Raw genomic sequence first — 16,969 nt, 5'->3', positions numbered from 1 at the left:
TGTTACTGTCAGATTATTTTGGAAGGAGGCCGTGATAAATATATAATTTATCAATAATCAATATGTGCCATTGCCAGAATTTAAAGGTATGAAAACTTCCAGAAGAAGTTAACACAGGATAATATGAGAGAGAAGGTAAAACCAGCTAATTTATATTAAACATTTTTGATTATTATTTATCATTTCAGAAACTGTAAAAAATCCACAGCAGGTCTGAACTATGAAGCATTCATGAGGGAAACCTGAGTTTTCAGGGTTAGAAATGAGCGTCACTTCTTACAGCAGGTTTTATGTTCATGAGAGATCCGAACATTTAAAACTATCACACACTGTCGCTTCTTTTAGAAACGAGTGCCACGTTTCAGAAAGGTCCCTCTGACCTCACTGTGTGGGAACACTGAGATTGTTTTCCTTTTTCCTTCGGAAAAACCAGGAGTACACTGGAGGAAACTTATTGCTTCCTTTATCCTGTTTGCTGAAAGTAGTTTCAAAGATTATGGTATGCATCCACCTTTATAATCAATAAGCCTACAGACAGAGCACACACTGAAGATAATCTTTCTGGCGCCACCGAGTGGCAGCCAGTTAGAATATTCTGAGCAGCATTCTGACTCCCACTCACATTTTAACTGATTCTTTTGCCTGTTCATTTCAGCTAACCTGCTTTCAACATCACACTCCTCCCTGAAATCCACAGTCAGCCCACTAAACGCTGCACCCTCCACCCTGATGAAAGCGCGCTCAGCGTTTGCACACAGTTAAACCTGCCGATCAGCAGGAGGACCCGAGGCCCAGGAGAGCTCATCTGGGTGGATTTTATGATCTTTCTTTATGATGTCAGGATTTTTAGATGTATCCAGAATGCCGGGGTATCGACCATGTGGATCTTTCTGTTTACTGGTCACTGACTCTGAGCTCAGTTTGGACTAAAAAGCTGCTTTCCTACAGTGATGCTACCAACAGTGCTCATCACAATCCTCATAGGATCACATGCAAAAAGAAAAAATCTGTTTGGATGGAAATATTTTAAATTGTATCTAAAGCTGCAAGAGTTGTAACATTTGATAGATTGTGCGTTCAGTTAGAAATCAAATTATTTTTTCTTAAAATTCTAATTTAAGGCTTCAGTTTCACCTGCAGGTCAGTTTGGAGAGTGAAATGAAGCAGCGCTCCGCCCAGTGGGTGGATCGAAATCTGAGCCTATATCAGCATCAGTCTGACCTGTTTGAAAGCTACTTCAGAGACTCTGCTGAAACCTGCAGCACTCATTAAACAGCTGCCGAGATGAGTTCTGCCGAGCCTCCACGTAAGTATTATATAGTTTTATTACTGCTTGTAAAAGGAGCGCACCTGTAGTGTCAGGTGTTTACGTGTACCAGCACTCTGATATAGCAGTGAAACGATGTCCCAGTTAGAGTTTATTTCTCCTGCAGAACATCCTGACAAGGTGACCATCGCTCTGTTTGGAAAGAAAGCTGCTTTTGTGAGAAGGATCGATAACATAATCCTCAAAGGCACCAACGCCGCAGTCACGAAGCTGAGCAACTTTGTCGAGAGAGAGAACGCCTCATACAGGATCATCAGCACTGCTGAGTTCTTCGAAGAACGCCGTCATCCAGAGGAGCTGATTATTGATTTCATGGCCCTCTCTGATCCGGGCCCTCATCTGTTCATCCTGGCAGTAGATTCAGACCACAGCCAAGAAGAAAATGTTCAGGCTCAGATAACTAAAGTTAAAGATGTCTTTGGAGGCAGTGTCATAAACTGTGTAGCTGTTATCTTAGAAAACCAAGAGAGCCTCAATTTACTGGAACATGTGAGGAAAACGTTAAATATCCGGATGAAAACTTTGGATGAAAATCTTGCTGCTGAATGTAAGAAATGGTGTTCACATCAAACACCATTCCAGTTTGACTACAACAAATACACCCAGGATGCTGTGGAGCGCAGGAAGAAGGATCTGAAACACACTCGGTAACACGTTCCTCCGCTGTGCTGTTCTGCATGTCTGTGATCCTCACATAAGGGTCTCTGCTGATGAAGTATTCAAATCATTTTTAGTATAGTTGAAATGTTTCAGTGTTCAGATATTAAAGTATAAAAAAACTTCATATTTTTCCCCTCATTTAACAGAGTGACATGGTTGTGGTTAGAGGCAGGGACAGGGTTTCATCAGTCCACACTACATACTCTGAAAAATCTTAATTACTTTCATTATTTTAATGTTATATCATGAAAACAGGCTGTTTTGACACAATCAGTTTTCTTTGGATATTTTGTTTTAAGCAGAAGCCAAAGCTTTGACTGCAGCTGTATTCTTATTCTTATCTCAGTAATGCAAAAAATAATAATACAAATCAGCCTCTTTGACTCTGAATGTGAAGCCTAATTAGTAAAGTAACAATATTACTCAGTCCTAAAATAGTGCTTTCACATTCTCCTCATATCAGTGAACACATCACACTCAGGTTTATTTAAACAATTATTATGATTCTAAAAACCTTTGTGGACAATATGGACGCCTGCCACACACAGTACATCATCATCATCATCATCGTCATCGTCGTCGTCATCGTCATCATCTGCTGTGTTGCAAAAATTAAATTCTTAGACATGAATTTGAGAGACATTTTTTAAAGTAGTACTACATATCAGTTTTATTTACTATAAAGATTAAGCAGCACCAGGTTCAATTTTTCTAAAAAAAACAACATTTATGTCCTTTGAGAAGAAACACAAAAACACAGAAGCTTGTTCTGGTTTGTTTGTTTTATCATTTGTTTGTTTGTTTCACTGTTTCAGAAACACAAACGTTCCTCCAGACAATCCTGGGAGCAAAGGTCAGTTTATGAATTCCATACATGACAGAAAAATAACTTTTTGTATTAGATTATATAAATACACAGAGTTACACTCAGAGTCATCCCTGGTTATTGAAGAGTAATAGTTTTACTTTTCATAACTTTTACCAGTTTGTACATTTCTCTAAATTTTTAACAGGATAATGAAAGTTCAATGTAAGATGTTTCTAACAGATTGTCAATGAAAAGGAAATTGTAAACCAAATTAGCAAAATTCAGATTAGAGTTAAGAACATTAGTTAATGTGTTTCATAATATGGTGTAAAAACAACATTTTATCAGCTGACTGTCAGCCTGATGTCCAAAAAGAGTTTTAAAGGTACATTTTTATAAAGTAAAAAAGAAGCAGGTAAAAGCCGTTTTGTGATCCACATTCATGTTCACTAATACTGGAACAAATCATTCATAACTGTGTGTGGACACGGTTCTGTGTTCTCCTGCTCCAGAACCTTGTTCCAAAAACACAAAGCTTTGACAATGTGGTGATATTCTGTATAAATGAAAACAGTGAGTGATACAGATTTATGTGAAGACTCGACTAAAAGCACAGACATATTCAAACTGAATTCAACACGTATTACTAATTTTTTAGGTTTGAAGGATCTTCAGTCACCCTGTGTGAGCAGCTTTTCATCTCTGTTGTGTTATTGATGGTTCATGATCACAAAGCCTTCTCATATGTATATTTAACTTCTGTTCATAATGTTGTAATGACAAAAATATGCATGAACCACTCTTTCTCAGGAGCCAGGAACCAAAGTCCATCCAGCTCAGAGCAGACTGCCCCACCTGCAGAAGGAGCACCTGGACAAGACAACGGTATGAAGGGATCAGGAGTGAGACCATTTAAATAATATCTGCACAGAGGCGTGTCCCATTTTGACCTCGGGACCTCCAGGTCATACTTGGCACAGATGTTTCTATATGTTATGCCGGCCACTTGGTTATGGCGTTCCATGTATGCCCTGCCTGCTAGCATCTTGCACCCTGCTGTTATGTGCTGGATTGTCTCAGGAGCATCTCTGCACAGCCTGCACCTGGGGTCCTGACTGGTATGGTAGACCCCAGCCTCTATCGATCTTGTGCTCAGAGCTTGTTCTTGTGCTGCCATGATTAGTGCCTCTGTGCTGTCTGTCAGTCCAGCTTTGTCCAGCCATTGGTAGGATTTCTCTATGTCAGCCACTTCTTCTATCTGCCGGTCGTACATGCTGTGCAGAGGCCTGTCCTTCCATGATGGTTCCTGTTCTTGCTCCTCTTCTTTCTCAGGTTTCTGCTGCCTGAGATACTCACTAAGCACCTGATCCTTTGTGGCCATCTTCCTGATGTATTCATGGATCTTCATTGTTTCATCTAGTGGTTCTGACACTGACTAGTCCTCGGCCTCCTTCCTTCCGCTTAGCGTACAGTCTCAGGGTGCTGGATTTGGGGTGAAACCCTCCATGCATGGTAAGGAGGTTTCTTGTCTTAACATCAGAGGCTTCCATCTCCTCCTGTGGCCAGCTTATTATCCCAGCAGGGTATCTGATGATTGGCAGGGTGTAGGTGTTGATAGCCCGGATCTTGTTCTTCCCATTCAACTGACTCTTCAGGACTTGCCTTACTCTCTGCAGGTACTTGGAGGTTGCAGCTTTCCTAGCGGCCTCGTCACGGTTCCCATTTGCCTGTGGGATTCCAAGGTACTTGTAGCTGTTTTATTGTCTGCAGTGTTGCCTTCTGGTAGTGCAATCCCCTCGGTTCTGGCTACCTTCCCTCTTTGTTACCATCCAACTACATTTCTCCAGTGGGAATGACATAATCAGTAAACTCAATGTTTCATTCACTCCTGGCATACAGCTTGATGTCTTCCATGTACAGGAGGTGGTTGATGTTTGCTCCATTCCGTAGTCAGTGTCTGAAGCCAGTCTTGTTGATGATCTGGCTGAGGGGATTCAGGCCTATGCAGAACAGCAGTGTGGACAGAGGATCTCCTTGGTAAATCCCACACTTGATGGTGACTTGTGCAATTGGCTTGAAGTTGGCCTCTAGTGTTGTTCTCCACATTCCCATTGAGTTCATGATGAAGTCTCTGATGGTCCTATTGATCTTGTATAGGTCTAGGCATTCCAGGATCCATATGTGAGGTATTGAGTCAGAGGCTTTATTGTAATCAATCCAGGCGGTGCACAGGTTGGTCAGTCTGCTCTTGTAGTCTCAAGTGACTGCTCTAGCTGGTGTTTTGCTACCCTGGTGCTATAGCCAAGCACCTCAAGGATCACTGCTGCCGTGGGATCCATCAACTGATTGGTTTCAATGATGGGATTGTCCATAGTGCTGCATTTGCATCTTCTAGTAGACTTTCAGAGGGTACATCATGGAGTCTTGGTAATCGACTTTGGGGTTCCAGGTTTCCAGCTTATCTTTCAGTTCAGCTGCTCTGACATTCAATAATGTACCAGCTGTTATTGGGGTTTGGTACCCAACTTTGGAATCTCATAGTTGAGTCTATTGATTTATTTTTATTTATTTATTTGTTGTAGTTTGTTTATCCTTGTGTCAGCTTAGATCTAACAAGAGCTGTTGAGACTTCTGAACATATTGCGATAATATGACAAAAGTATGCATTATCCACTTTTCCTCAGGAGCCAGTAATCAAAGTCCATTCAGCCCAGAGCAGACTGCCCCGCCTCCAAAAAAAACACCTGTTCAAGACAAAGGTATGCTTCAGAAAACTACAATACTTTAATTTTTCAAGACCAGGAAGTGAGATCATTTAAATAAATATTTGGTCTGAGTACATTTTTCAGGATCCAACAGTTTAAAGAAATTAGAGTGGGAACTGTTGATGAAATAATGTGACCTTTGCTCTACATCTTCCAGGTGGGAGGGGTGCCGGTGCAAAGGAAGATGGTGTGTTCAGCATCATTCTGCTGGGACAAACTGGGACCGGAAAGAGCGCATCTGCAAACACCATCCTGGCTGCTGGGAAGCACCGCCAGCCCAAAGGTCAGGTCTTCGAATCCAAGCTGAGCTCCATGCCAGTCACCACCAAGTGTAAGGAGAAAATCACAGCGATAACTGGAACCAAGGTCCGAGTGGTCGATACCCCAGACTTCTTTTATGAAGATGCACCTGCAGACGAGGCTCAGGTAGAGGAGTGTAAGAAGTACTGTCAGGAAGGGCGGTGTGTGGTGTTGCTTGTGATACAGCTGGGGAGGTTCACACAAGGTGAGAAAGGAATATTAGAGAAGCTGGAAGACAAGCTTGGCTGGGAAATCCGGAAAAACACAATCGTCCTGTTCACACACGGAGAAGATTTGACAGGAACGGTGGAAGCGTTTATCGGTGAGCGGCCTGACCTCAAACACATCGTGGAAGCTTGCAGCAGTCGTTACCATGTATTCAGCAACAAGTCCAAGGACACTAAACAAGTCACAGCACTCTTAAAGAAATTTAGAAATGAAAGCTTTTTAAAATTATCACCACAGTCAGAGTGCTGTTTATTGTAACTGCTGCTGATTCACACTGATACACATTAGTTTGTGTGGGATGTTGTCATGAGTTTAATCTGGAATATTCAGACAAACACAATAAAAATGGACATTAATAAACAATGTAACAATGAAACTGCTGTGGAGGGTGATACAGTCTGCTAACTGCACTGACTCTAAAAGAGTCGAGTCAAAAACTCAAATGTTGAGGGGAGCTTGTTATGACATTTAAGTGTTAAATAAAGATTAAATGCTTATGAATGAAATTTGATTTTATAGCTGCTTTTTCTGTGACTGATGTTTGAATAAAGTGAGAGTGTTAAAAGAGCTCAAACAGCCGACGCAGTGAAAAATAAACTTTACAAGACAATCACGTGTTCAGGCCATTTATTTCTAATATGCTTCTTATTCTTCTGTCACTGAGACATCAGTGTGTTCTGGACAGTTTGTTGACTTAAGCATTAAACTGTCACAGTTTTAAAAAGAGGAAATGAGCCCACAAACAGCTCAACAGCAGCAACAAAAATCTGTGCTACCCTGTTGATGTGTTACCTGCTTAATATGGATAACTCAGACAGCTGGAGAAAAAATATTAAATGTATTTTTGCACAAAATGACTGTGTGAATAAACTGGATGAATTACATTTAAATCATAATTAACTAATTAATTAATTAATTAGTGAACTTACAGAGAGAAGGCCTGATTTTCCCTGACTGTTGAAACACGTGTGAAATTAGTAAAAGCAGCCCTTCTGCAGGGGGGGGGGGTTCCTATCACAGCTGTCATAGGGGCAGGGTACACCCTGTGCAGGTCACCAGGGGTAACACAGAGAGACAGACAACCATTCAAACCTGTTTAGAATCACCAATTAACCAAACCCCAGTAACTGCATGTCTTTGGGCTGTGAGGGGAAACTAGGAGATAAAAATCTAATACAACAAGAATTCTTGTTGCACCATTCATAAAAACAGGACAGCTGGAGGTCTCTTCTGGACAGTACACATTGTAAAAACGGTCTAGTTGTCACTATAAAACACAAATGCTTAAACTGCTGTGATGTTTGCCAAATGTTAAACCTGAGTTTATTTTCTCAGGCTCAGGAAAGAGTTTCAGTCTGAGGGATTTTAGAGGTGAGTGTGAGTCACCTGAGTGAGAGTGGGTTTATGAGCCAATGAGAGCAGAACTTCATGATTTTAACCACAGTGCCTTATGTTAGTTTGCCCATGTATATATGCACGTATGTGCAGAGGTGGGAAGTAACGAAGTACAAATACTTCGTTACTGTACTTAAGTAGATTTTTCAGGTATCTGTACTTTACTTAAGTATTTATTTTTCTGACTACTTTTTACTTTTACTCCCTACATTTTTACACAAGTATCTGTACTTTCTACTTCTTACATTTTCAAACAGACTCGTTACTTTTTAACACGTCAGAGAGAAGTTTGCGTTTCCGGTCAGTGCGCCGTCAAACATAAAACGATTTGAGCCTAAATGGAGGAATAATAACATATAAGAGACAATCGTACTGCGTATCCTCCATCACCGGGGCTTATCTCGTACAAAGGGATTAAATACGCAAACACATATAATTAATGTATCATTTATAGCGCTATAATCGGGCCGGACCGAGTCCGTAAGTTGCGCTGCGGCACATAAACAGCTTAGCTAGCGCTACTGAAGAGGAGCGAGCATGAAGGGAGTAACGTGTGGCAGGTAAATGCAACGTTTCTAAATGCTCAACAAATATCAGCAAACACACAAAGTGTGTGCAGTTTGTCACACAGTGTGTCTGCTAGCTAAAAGAAGAGCTGCTGCATTTCAGGGAGAGCAAAGAGAGAGATGTTCACTCAGAGATGGAGAAAGAGGACAGGAGAGGAAGGAGAGAGGTTAGAATTAAAGGTAAGGACTGGAAAATAAACTGAAGTATGCTGACTTTGTGTTATTCAAAGATTCTATGAAAATACTGCAGTTTAGGTTAGTTTGTTGTACTGTATTTACAGTAAAGCTCTGTGTTGGACTGGAGCACAGTGTTTCTGTTCATGGTCAGAGTTACAGGTTACATCAGTGCAGCAGAGATGAGTTTGAAGCTGCTGATGCTGAGATTCATTCACTGAATCCAACATTTCTACAGCCTGTATGCTGTCAGTGTAGGGGATGGAGATCAGCTCAGAGAGCTGTGAAATACTGGGTTACATCTTTGTGAGTTCAGTTCATCCACACAGAGCAGTAAACCTCAGAGCAGCAGCAGCAGGTCAGCTGATCACAGCCTGCACACCAACATCATTTACTGCAGCTCACAATAGAAAGTTGTGATTCTTCTCCCCATGCAGAGCCACTACAGCTGATCTTAGGGTTCCTCCACCTTCTGAATCCCACTGTAACCCCTGAGTGTCCTCATGTTGGTGTTTAGGTGGAGGCACAGTCACCCTCTACTATGGAGGACACAGAGAACATAGCTGTGTTTAAATTCCCTTTCACAGCTTGTGTCCTACATAACAGATTCAAGCTGAGTGCGTTCATTAGGATTAAAATTTAGATTGGAATAACATTTGTATTCTCATGTACTATTTTATATTATTACAATAATATATAATGAGGTTCGGTTTGTTTTACACAAAAATAGCAGGTAGAAACGTCCTCCAAAGAACTACTTTTACTTTCTTACTTTGAGTACATTTCAGAGCCTGTACTTTTTTACTTTTACTTAAGTAGAGAAGTTGAACCAGTACTTTGACTTTTACTAAAGTATTTTTTAACATAAGTACTTGTACTTCTACTTAAGTACAGAATGTCAGTACTTTTGCCACCTCTGCGTATGTGTCATATGTGGGAGGCAGGGTTGGACCCAAATGCAGGACCCACAACTAAAGCTGGAGGCTCTCAGCACAAAATCCTAAACTAAAAAAAGTCTACTGTACTGAACCTTGGCAACAAGACAAACTCACTAGACAGGAAAAGGCATGGCATGGGGGGTGCACACACAGACAACAACACAACAAAGCACAGAGGAGAACTGAGAGTTTAAATACACACAAGGTAATTGGGGAGAGTGGAGACAGCTGGGAACAACAGATGAGCCAAATGAGACTAATGACACAAAGGAAGCTAAACTGAACACGAAGCACAGGGAACAAGGGACTGTCAAAATAAAACAGGAAGTGACCAAACAAGACACAAACACACACTTGACACAACAGGAGGAAAGACAGACAGACAGGCACTGGAACAGAGAGACGCAGGAAGACAAGAAGGAAAGACAGGGATGGATACAATAACTATAACTAAACACAGAATTCAGAAACTGAAACAAACTGAGAATATAAACTGTAAACAACCTTAAAACACAACCAGAAATATAACAAAAATATGAATGGAATTTCTATCACAGGGATTAAAATACTTGTTTTTGGTTTTGTCTTCCTAAAAAATGTCTTTGTGGAAACTTCACAGTCAGTTCTGGTAATGTTACCTTTGACCTGCAGCTGGAACAGCAGTAAAGCTCTAATGTGCTCCACGAGAACATAAAACAGCTGATTCTGTGAAACTTGTGAATTTTATGAGGTTAATGATTTGATTCAGTTTGTGGCTTAATTGGGGAAGCAGTGAAACTCTGTCCTCTCGTATGCCTTGCAGATCTTACTTAACAAAGCAGTTTTGTCACAGGTACCGTGGCCACGTCCAACGTCATGCCCAGACCTGCAAGTTTATCTTTAAGCAAGCCGGGGCACCGTTCACGTGACCACGCCCGGGCACAGCACGTACCGATCACATTACTGAACCAGACGTTGGAGGTCAAATGCGTTGGGCACGGTATGAGCCGTGTGAGTACGCCCTTCGCCCTCCACGGCTCATACGACAGTGACGGAGCTGAACCTCAGGAAGACTGTTTGACGTGGACTAAAGTAAACTGTAACATTTCCTCTCTGCTCGTGTGGCCACAAGTTACTCTCAGTTCATTTTTACTGACCATGGCTCTGACCCGCAGCACTAGCTTAACATGATTCATTTAGGTGTTTTTTTTTAAACAATTTGTTTATTTTTTACATTTTAATATACATAAGCTAACAAACAAACAGACCATCAAATAAAAACAAAATGAAAAAAAAAATCCCACTAAACAAAATGCAAAAATCACACTATAGTGATGGTAGTGTGTGTATGAGCAGTCTTAATGAAACTTTGCATATAACCTGTCTGGGGCACTGGGGCATATACAAATACTTCATACAAATCCCATAATTGTATACATTTATATGTTTGAGAGTTTAATTGAGCACCAAATGGAACATCAAAGAATAAAAACAGGAGACTGCACAGTGATCAGCTAATCAACTGTTCTGACTCTGATGGGATCCAAATATTCCACTTAATCCCTTTTTTACTTTTATTATAATTTCTTTCTTCTTGGCACAAATTGTTTCATTTCTATTAGTGAAATAATTTGTGTGTCAGCCTGAGGTGTGTGTTCACTGTATGAGGTGTTGTGGTCCTGTCTCTTCGGCCCTGTGTTTTCTGTTTTTGGTTAATTGTTAATTATCTTCAGTTTGTTCGTTAGTTTGCTTGTGGTGTAGAGGTCACCTTTGTGTACTCTGACTGTTGCAGCTTTGAGCGTTTTGGTTTGAATTTCTGTTTATCGTGTTCTCTCAGTGCGCCTCCCTTCCTGTGTTGTTTATTTTCGTCCCCTTGTCCCGGCCTCAGTGATGTGTCCCAGCTGTCCCACTTGTTTCCTCTCCCCTCATTACCTGAAGTGTATTCATGTCTGAGTCTCGCCTTGTCTTTTGTTGCATCTTCCCTCGTCATAATGTGTCTCCCTGCTCTGTGATGAGTCTGTTGGGCAGCCCTGTTTGTTTCCTGTGACAGTAATAAAGCTGAGTGTGCTCCAGAGCTTTCCTCTTCAGAAACTATTGTGCATCTGTGCTGACCACCCCAGAGACTCTTCCCTCACTTGGGGCACCCCACAAACTGCTTGTATTCCACAGTCTGTCCCTGTACCTGTTCCTGTTTGGAGACCAGGGGTGGCTAAGCCTCAGCATCACCCCCAATCATCAGAGGAGTTGGTTGTGAGCCCATGCAGCCCCAGAGTGTCCTGTGCAAACCTGAGCCCAGACCCTGAGGGTCCCACACCACCTGAGCCTAAACCCGTGGGTCCCTCGCTGCCTGTACATCAGTCTTTGTCAGAATTTGGGGGTTCGGCACTGCCTGAGTCCGAGGGTCTTTGCATCCACTAACGTCAACCACCACCCAAGCCATCAGAGGGCCTTTGTCCCCATCATCTACCCCCTCCCAAACTTCTGGAGGCATTCTGCCACCCTTGCCAACATCCATAACTTGTCACCTGTGTGGCTGCTGGGGAACCACAACTTGTTCCCCAGCAACTGATGTATCCCCACCACCACCACCACATACTCCTGTCCCATTGCTGCTTGCAATTATTAGTTTTTTTTGTTTTTTGTCCTCACACACATCATCTGTCACCCTTTGCTGGATTTTATTTGTCCTTAAATTCACAGAGAGTTTACAAGTTTAAAGTGATTTAAAACTTAAAATGGAGAACTCAATGAAACACCGCTGACATGGAAACTCAGTCTTTAAGTGATTAATGCAGAAAACATTTCTTCAAAAAAACATGTCAACATTATAATCTAAACATGTTCTAAACATTTTGTGACAGGAATAAAACATTATTACCATTATCAAGATCAACCCAAATAACGATCAGCATGGTCGGAGGGTTCATCCCAGTTATTTTGCTGCACGTCCACCATGAAGGGACAGTCGTGAAGCAGCTTTTATGGTGTTGTTTTATGTTCATACCACAGAATCCTCCGTGCCTTCTCAAACATGTCATCAGTGTAGTGCAATCTTCCGTTTGCTGCCACCATGTAATCGATCTTCTTGATCAGCTCAACCACCTGAGATCTGTTCTTCATATTCTTGTTGTTAAAGACGTGGTATCGATTACCGCACCTGGTCAGCATCTCTCTGACTTTAGGGTTGGTGTCTTTCAGATACTCTTGCATGGTCATCTTCTTCAGTTTGTCACCATGAGTGAACAGGACAATGATGTAGTTTGATGCCTCAGGTCCAAAGAGTTTCTGCAGCGCTTCCACACAGTTTTCTTCTTCTTTGGTAATCCTGCCGATCTGAATGACCAGCAGGAAGACGTGAGGGCCTGGAGAGCATATGTGGACACATTTGGCAATCTCTTTCTTTATGGTGTCTGCACTTTTAGACGTATCCAGAATGCCGGGAGTATCGACCACTTGGATCTTTCTTTTGCAATCTCTAATTCGTTCTATTTGGCAGGTCTCTGTCACTGACTCTGATCTCACTGCAGACTCAAAAACCTCTTCGCCTATGATGGTGTTGCCAGTGGTGCTCTTCCCAACACCAGTTTTGCCAATCATCACAATCCTCAGTAGATCACCTGCACAAGGAACATTTTTTGTTACACTTACTGTATTTTTAAATGAAGCCTATTCATAAGTTAATTAATGCAGTATTTGTATCCACTGTGGCTGCATTCTCGAGCGTTTGGACCGCAGGTCTGTTCTTTACATCACTTCCTCTTTCACGTCGTTTCTTGCTCACCTGTGTGAGCCAATCAGCCTCTGTTTCCTGTGCTATAAATCTCAGCTCTTCTGTCATTCTGCCTTTCTGTACTACCCGCCTCCTTCCCATCGCCAACTCAACTCAGAGATCCTCATCCAAGCCTCCACTTCCTTCAGCTCCACCACCTCCAGTGTCTAGACTACCATTGTTGCTAAGTATCTTTCCCAAGTATAATCTCTGTGTTTCAGTAAATGAAGCTCCAACTTCACCTTCAGGGATCGATTCACTGCTGCCCATCTCTGCTCGTGACTTCATGGAGAATGAACTGAAACAGCACCTCACTGTTTTAATGTTAGAGCAAAGACTCCGCCCACAGGGTGGAGCTAATCTCTCAGTCTATTCAGCCTGACTCTGAGCTGTTTCTAAGGTAGTTCAGAGACTCCTGCAGAGTTTATGATTAAGCAGCACCAAGATGAGTTCTGCACAGCCCCCACGTGCAGTGAGTGACAACTGTACAGCTTTATTACTTCTGTCAAGGTTCAACACATTCATGAGTCAAGAAAGACAGCTAGGTAGACTGGGTTAGTGGAATTATCACTGCTGTGCGTGAGAGACGGTGTTCCATCCATGGGTGGAACACTGACAGGTTAAAGGGGCACTTTTTTTCTTCAAATGTCTCTTAACTGATTATTGAAAATATATTGACAGATACAGTACAAAGCCATGTATATTAAAACAAATTTTGACAGATTTTAACCCACAAACACCCCAGACAGCAGACATACAAAACTAAGGCACAGTAAATAATATTTGTACAAATTAAAAAAGGAAAAATAAATACAAATAATGCCATTTAAGATAACTCTATGATGTTAAGATATATTGTCCACAAATATGTGTAGAGACAAAAGAAAGAAAAAGAAAAAATTCAAATAAACAAATGGATCGATAAAATCGATTTTTATAAACTTTGTTTACTTTATTTATAAACTTTATTTTTATAAAATCTATTTTCATAGCCAATCTATTTCCAAGTCCATACACAACATAATACACCTTATCCACTGTGAATAAGGAGGAAGAGCTGGATCCTTCCATCTTAATAAAATAGCTCTCCTGGCAATTAAGAATGAAAATGAAAGCATTCTTTGTTTGAAGCGTTCAGATCAGGGGCAACTCCAAAGATGGCAGATAAGGGGTTATGTGAAAATCTGACATTTCCTAAAAACTGGACTAACAGATGAAGCAGAGACTTATGTCCAGAGATGCAAACACAAGCTGAAGCAGTTTCTTACTCAGTGAGTCAAACACAGTTCTCAGTGGTTCCCACATATTTTACACTCTTTCTTTCTGTGGTTGGGATGTATGAGGATGTTTTATAACTCCAAAACAGTCTGACTGGTTTCCTTAGTTTGCCTAAAACTGATGTCTGAATATCTTGAACTGTTGTTAAAGTTAAAACGTTTTAATAAAGTTTTTGCCACAGTTCATGACCATTTAAATTCTAAAGTCATTGTTCAGTAAACATCACACTGATGGCTGCAGCAAGCTCACATTTTTACTGAGGATTTCATTATTTCTGCTTTACTGAATAAAAAAATGTGTTATTAGATTTCCAGAGAAAAAAAAAATCAACTTTGCTTTAGTGTTCCAGAGTAAATATTTATATAATCTGATCTAATCTCAGCCTTCACTGATAGATGAGGGCAATCTGACGGCAGCCATATTGCTGGTCCCTTCTCTGTTCCAAATTCATGATCCAGATTAATTCCTGATCCATTCCCCCTGTAATTGGTCTCCAGACCCAGTTTGCAGACCTGTCTGTGATACATCCTGGACTGATCCATTCCAGAGTCACTTTGCTATCTGGGTAATAAAGTCTGGTAATCTGACATGAGCAGACATGTTTTGAGTCAGAGCATTCTGTATCAGTGATTTTTTGTGTCATGAAATTACCTCTTCACCTTCTTCCTGCCACAAACAACACACATCTTACTGAGCATCCAGCACCCGGGCATTCACACCTGTTTGTGATCTAACCTGGACCTAATCCGATAGAAAAAATATCAAAATACAGCATAATATTACAAGACAGAGTAGAGTATATGCTCAGAGAGGTCAGCTGTGAACAATCTGGAAAAAAAAACACTGCTCCAGCCTCCAAATGGTCCCAAGACAAAAGTTTGAACTCTCCAAAGTATGGAAAGGTGTTTCCAACAGTGAAAAAAATTAAATTAAATTAAAATAAATTAATAAATAAACATGACATTTTTTTATTAAGGTTGGAAAAATAATCAGTGTCAGAAAGAAGTTTCCATAGAAAATCTTTTGGAGGCAAAAATCTCCTGAATAAAACATTTGAATAAATGAAGATTCGCTGCAGCTGTTAAATTCACCACCAGAGGGCGACGGAGAAACTGTAAACGCATGCCTTGTCATCGTTCAGTCCTCAAGTCAAAGATTGTTTATGAAAGGCAGAAGTAGCACTCAGATCAGTTATTTATTCCTTCCTTCATTCATTCATTCATTCACGTTTTTCATTTTGAATTTGCTAACTACAGTTTTTGTTGTTTAGAAATTATTTGGTATGTATGAAAGTATTTTGTAAAAATATTTAGAAGTTCATGTTTGGCCCAAATGCCATGCACACAAAATGGCTAATATAACACTGAATCACTGTAAAGCAGCAGATCTGTGTGAGTCTCGCAGAATTAACTACATACATAAATTTAGAAAAGAAACCTTTTTTAAATTAGCATCATATTCACTGTGCTGCTTTTTCTAGCTACTGTTGATTCACACTGATACTGAATGTACCAGTTTGTAAACCACTTTTGTTGATTTGTGAGTTCATTTTGCAGTAAGATACCATGATTTGCAATTGTGTTTAATCTGCAATATGTAAGCAAACTAAATGAAAATGGACATTAGTAAATAATGTATATGTTTATCCTTTCACAATGCTGCTGAGGAGGGTGATACAACTTCCAGTCTTTAAGTAACTGCACTGACTCTGAAAGACTTATATGTTCAGGGGAGCTTGTTATGAAATTTAATTCCTGAATGAGCAACATGCAGATTAAATATTTATGAATGAAATTAGATTTTATAGTTACTATTTTTGTGACTGATGTGTATACAAAGCAAGATTTTTTTTTTTTTTTTTAATTTTTATTTTACACTCCTACTCAGAAGCTCTGCACAAGAGGCAATGCAGACACTGGTTCCCTTTTTGTATACAGCTTCACCCCGGGACCCACGGGCACCCGACACTCCAGGGGCAGCAGTGGCAACCAGCAGGAAGCAGCAGGAAGCGATAGGGAGTGATAGGGAGGGGTGACTCCCACCCTCCGCAACCATGTCCCACAGGTGCCAAGGCTCAGTGAACCACAGGCCCAGGCCCTGCTGTCCATACACTCACACACATGCACACACACACACACACACACACACACACACACACACATGCACCACACACACACACACAAATGCACCACACACACACACACAAATCATATATTCATACTCACACATATGACTGTCACACATTCATGCGCACACACACAGAACTTCTATGGACACCAAGTGTGGGTGAGAGGGTACCAGCACAGAGCCAGTGGCACCCCGGCGAAGCAGCCAACCCGGCCCCAAACCACTAGCCAGTCCCTACCCCAGGCGGGGTGCATGAAACTGGGGTGTGGAAGACCCACCCTCCCCCTCCTTCCACTCAGCGTGTTTGGAGTGATATGTTGGGTGTATGTGAGTGTATGGAGTGGGAAGAATATGTATGTGTGTGTGAAAGCTACAGTGCTATTAAAATTGGAGGGACAGATGTGATGAGCACTGTGCAACAGCGCCCATCCACACCACCCCCCAAGGCCCTCAATGTCTAAGATGTAATTAAAATTGAGGAGCAGGCAGCAGTGAACAGAGGTGGGGCCACCTCAGCAGTTCCACACACTGACCACTGGGTGACACACCTGCCCCCCAAAGCCCTATGTGTACTATGACGTGTTGTGAGCTGTATAATGTAATTAAAAAGGGAGAGTGGGACATCACGCAACGTAGCGAGCAGAGCCAAAGAAGT

At 41.3% G+C, this 16,969-nt stretch overlaps 2 protein-coding genes across 2 annotated transcripts; one reads left to right on the top strand and one right to left on the bottom strand.

Annotated features, from left to right (window-relative positions):
* The first annotated feature begins 1,244 nt into the window (after nt 1-1,244).
* On the top strand, nt 1,245-11,558 carry LOC115789772 (uncharacterized). Its single transcript, XM_030743282.1, has 7 exons — nt 1,245-1,306; nt 1,434-1,974; nt 2,803-2,840; nt 3,606-3,680; nt 5,480-5,554; nt 5,718-6,182; nt 11,344-11,558. The coding sequence occupies exons 1-7, from the start codon at nt 1,285-1,287 to the stop codon at nt 11,556-11,558; spliced, it is 1,431 nt and encodes a 476-aa protein (XP_030599142.1). The 5' UTR covers nt 1,245-1,284.
* Nucleotides 11,559-12,119: 561 nt separating this feature from the next.
* On the bottom strand, nt 12,120-13,179 carry LOC115789657 (GTPase IMAP family member 7-like). The gene is made up of 2 exons (XM_030743160.1): nt 13,152-13,179; nt 12,120-12,757 (listed from the first exon to the last, which is right to left on the bottom strand). The coding sequence occupies exons 1-2, from the start codon at nt 13,177-13,179 to the stop codon at nt 12,120-12,122; spliced, it is 666 nt and encodes a 221-aa protein (XP_030599020.1).
* Between the last annotated feature and the right edge of the window lie 3,790 nt (nt 13,180-16,969).

Source organism: Archocentrus centrarchus, chromosome 12 (genome assembly GCF_007364275.1).
Source record: "Archocentrus centrarchus isolate MPI-CPG fArcCen1 chromosome 12, fArcCen1, whole genome shotgun sequence".
Lineage (NCBI taxonomy): Eukaryota > Metazoa > Chordata > Actinopteri > Cichliformes > Cichlidae > Archocentrus > Archocentrus centrarchus.
This window is presented reverse-complemented; position numbering and strand designations above follow the sequence as displayed.

What these genes read in the sequence shown, in the direction of transcription:
- LOC115789772 (XM_030743282.1), top strand. Translation starts at nt 1,285, where the DNA reads ATGAGTTCTGCCGAGCCTCCAC. An exon ending in AAGGATCTGAAACACACTCG is followed by an intron (nt 1,975 to 2,802) that starts GTAACACGTTCC and finishes TCACTGTTTCAG; the next exon opens with AAACACAAACGTTCCTCCAG. An exon ending in AACGGTGGAAGCGTTTATCG is followed by an intron (nt 6,183 to 11,343) that starts GTGAGCGGCCTG and finishes TTTGGAGACCAG; the next exon opens with GGGTGGCTAAGCCTCAGCAT.
- LOC115789657 (XM_030743160.1), bottom strand. Translation starts at nt 13,179, where the DNA reads ATGGGCAGCAGTGAATCGATCCCTGAAG. An exon ending in CAGTGAATCGATCCCTGAAG is followed by an intron (nt 12,758 to 13,151) that starts GTGAAGTTGGAG and finishes TTCCTTGTGCAG; the next exon opens with GTGATCTACTGAGGATTGTG.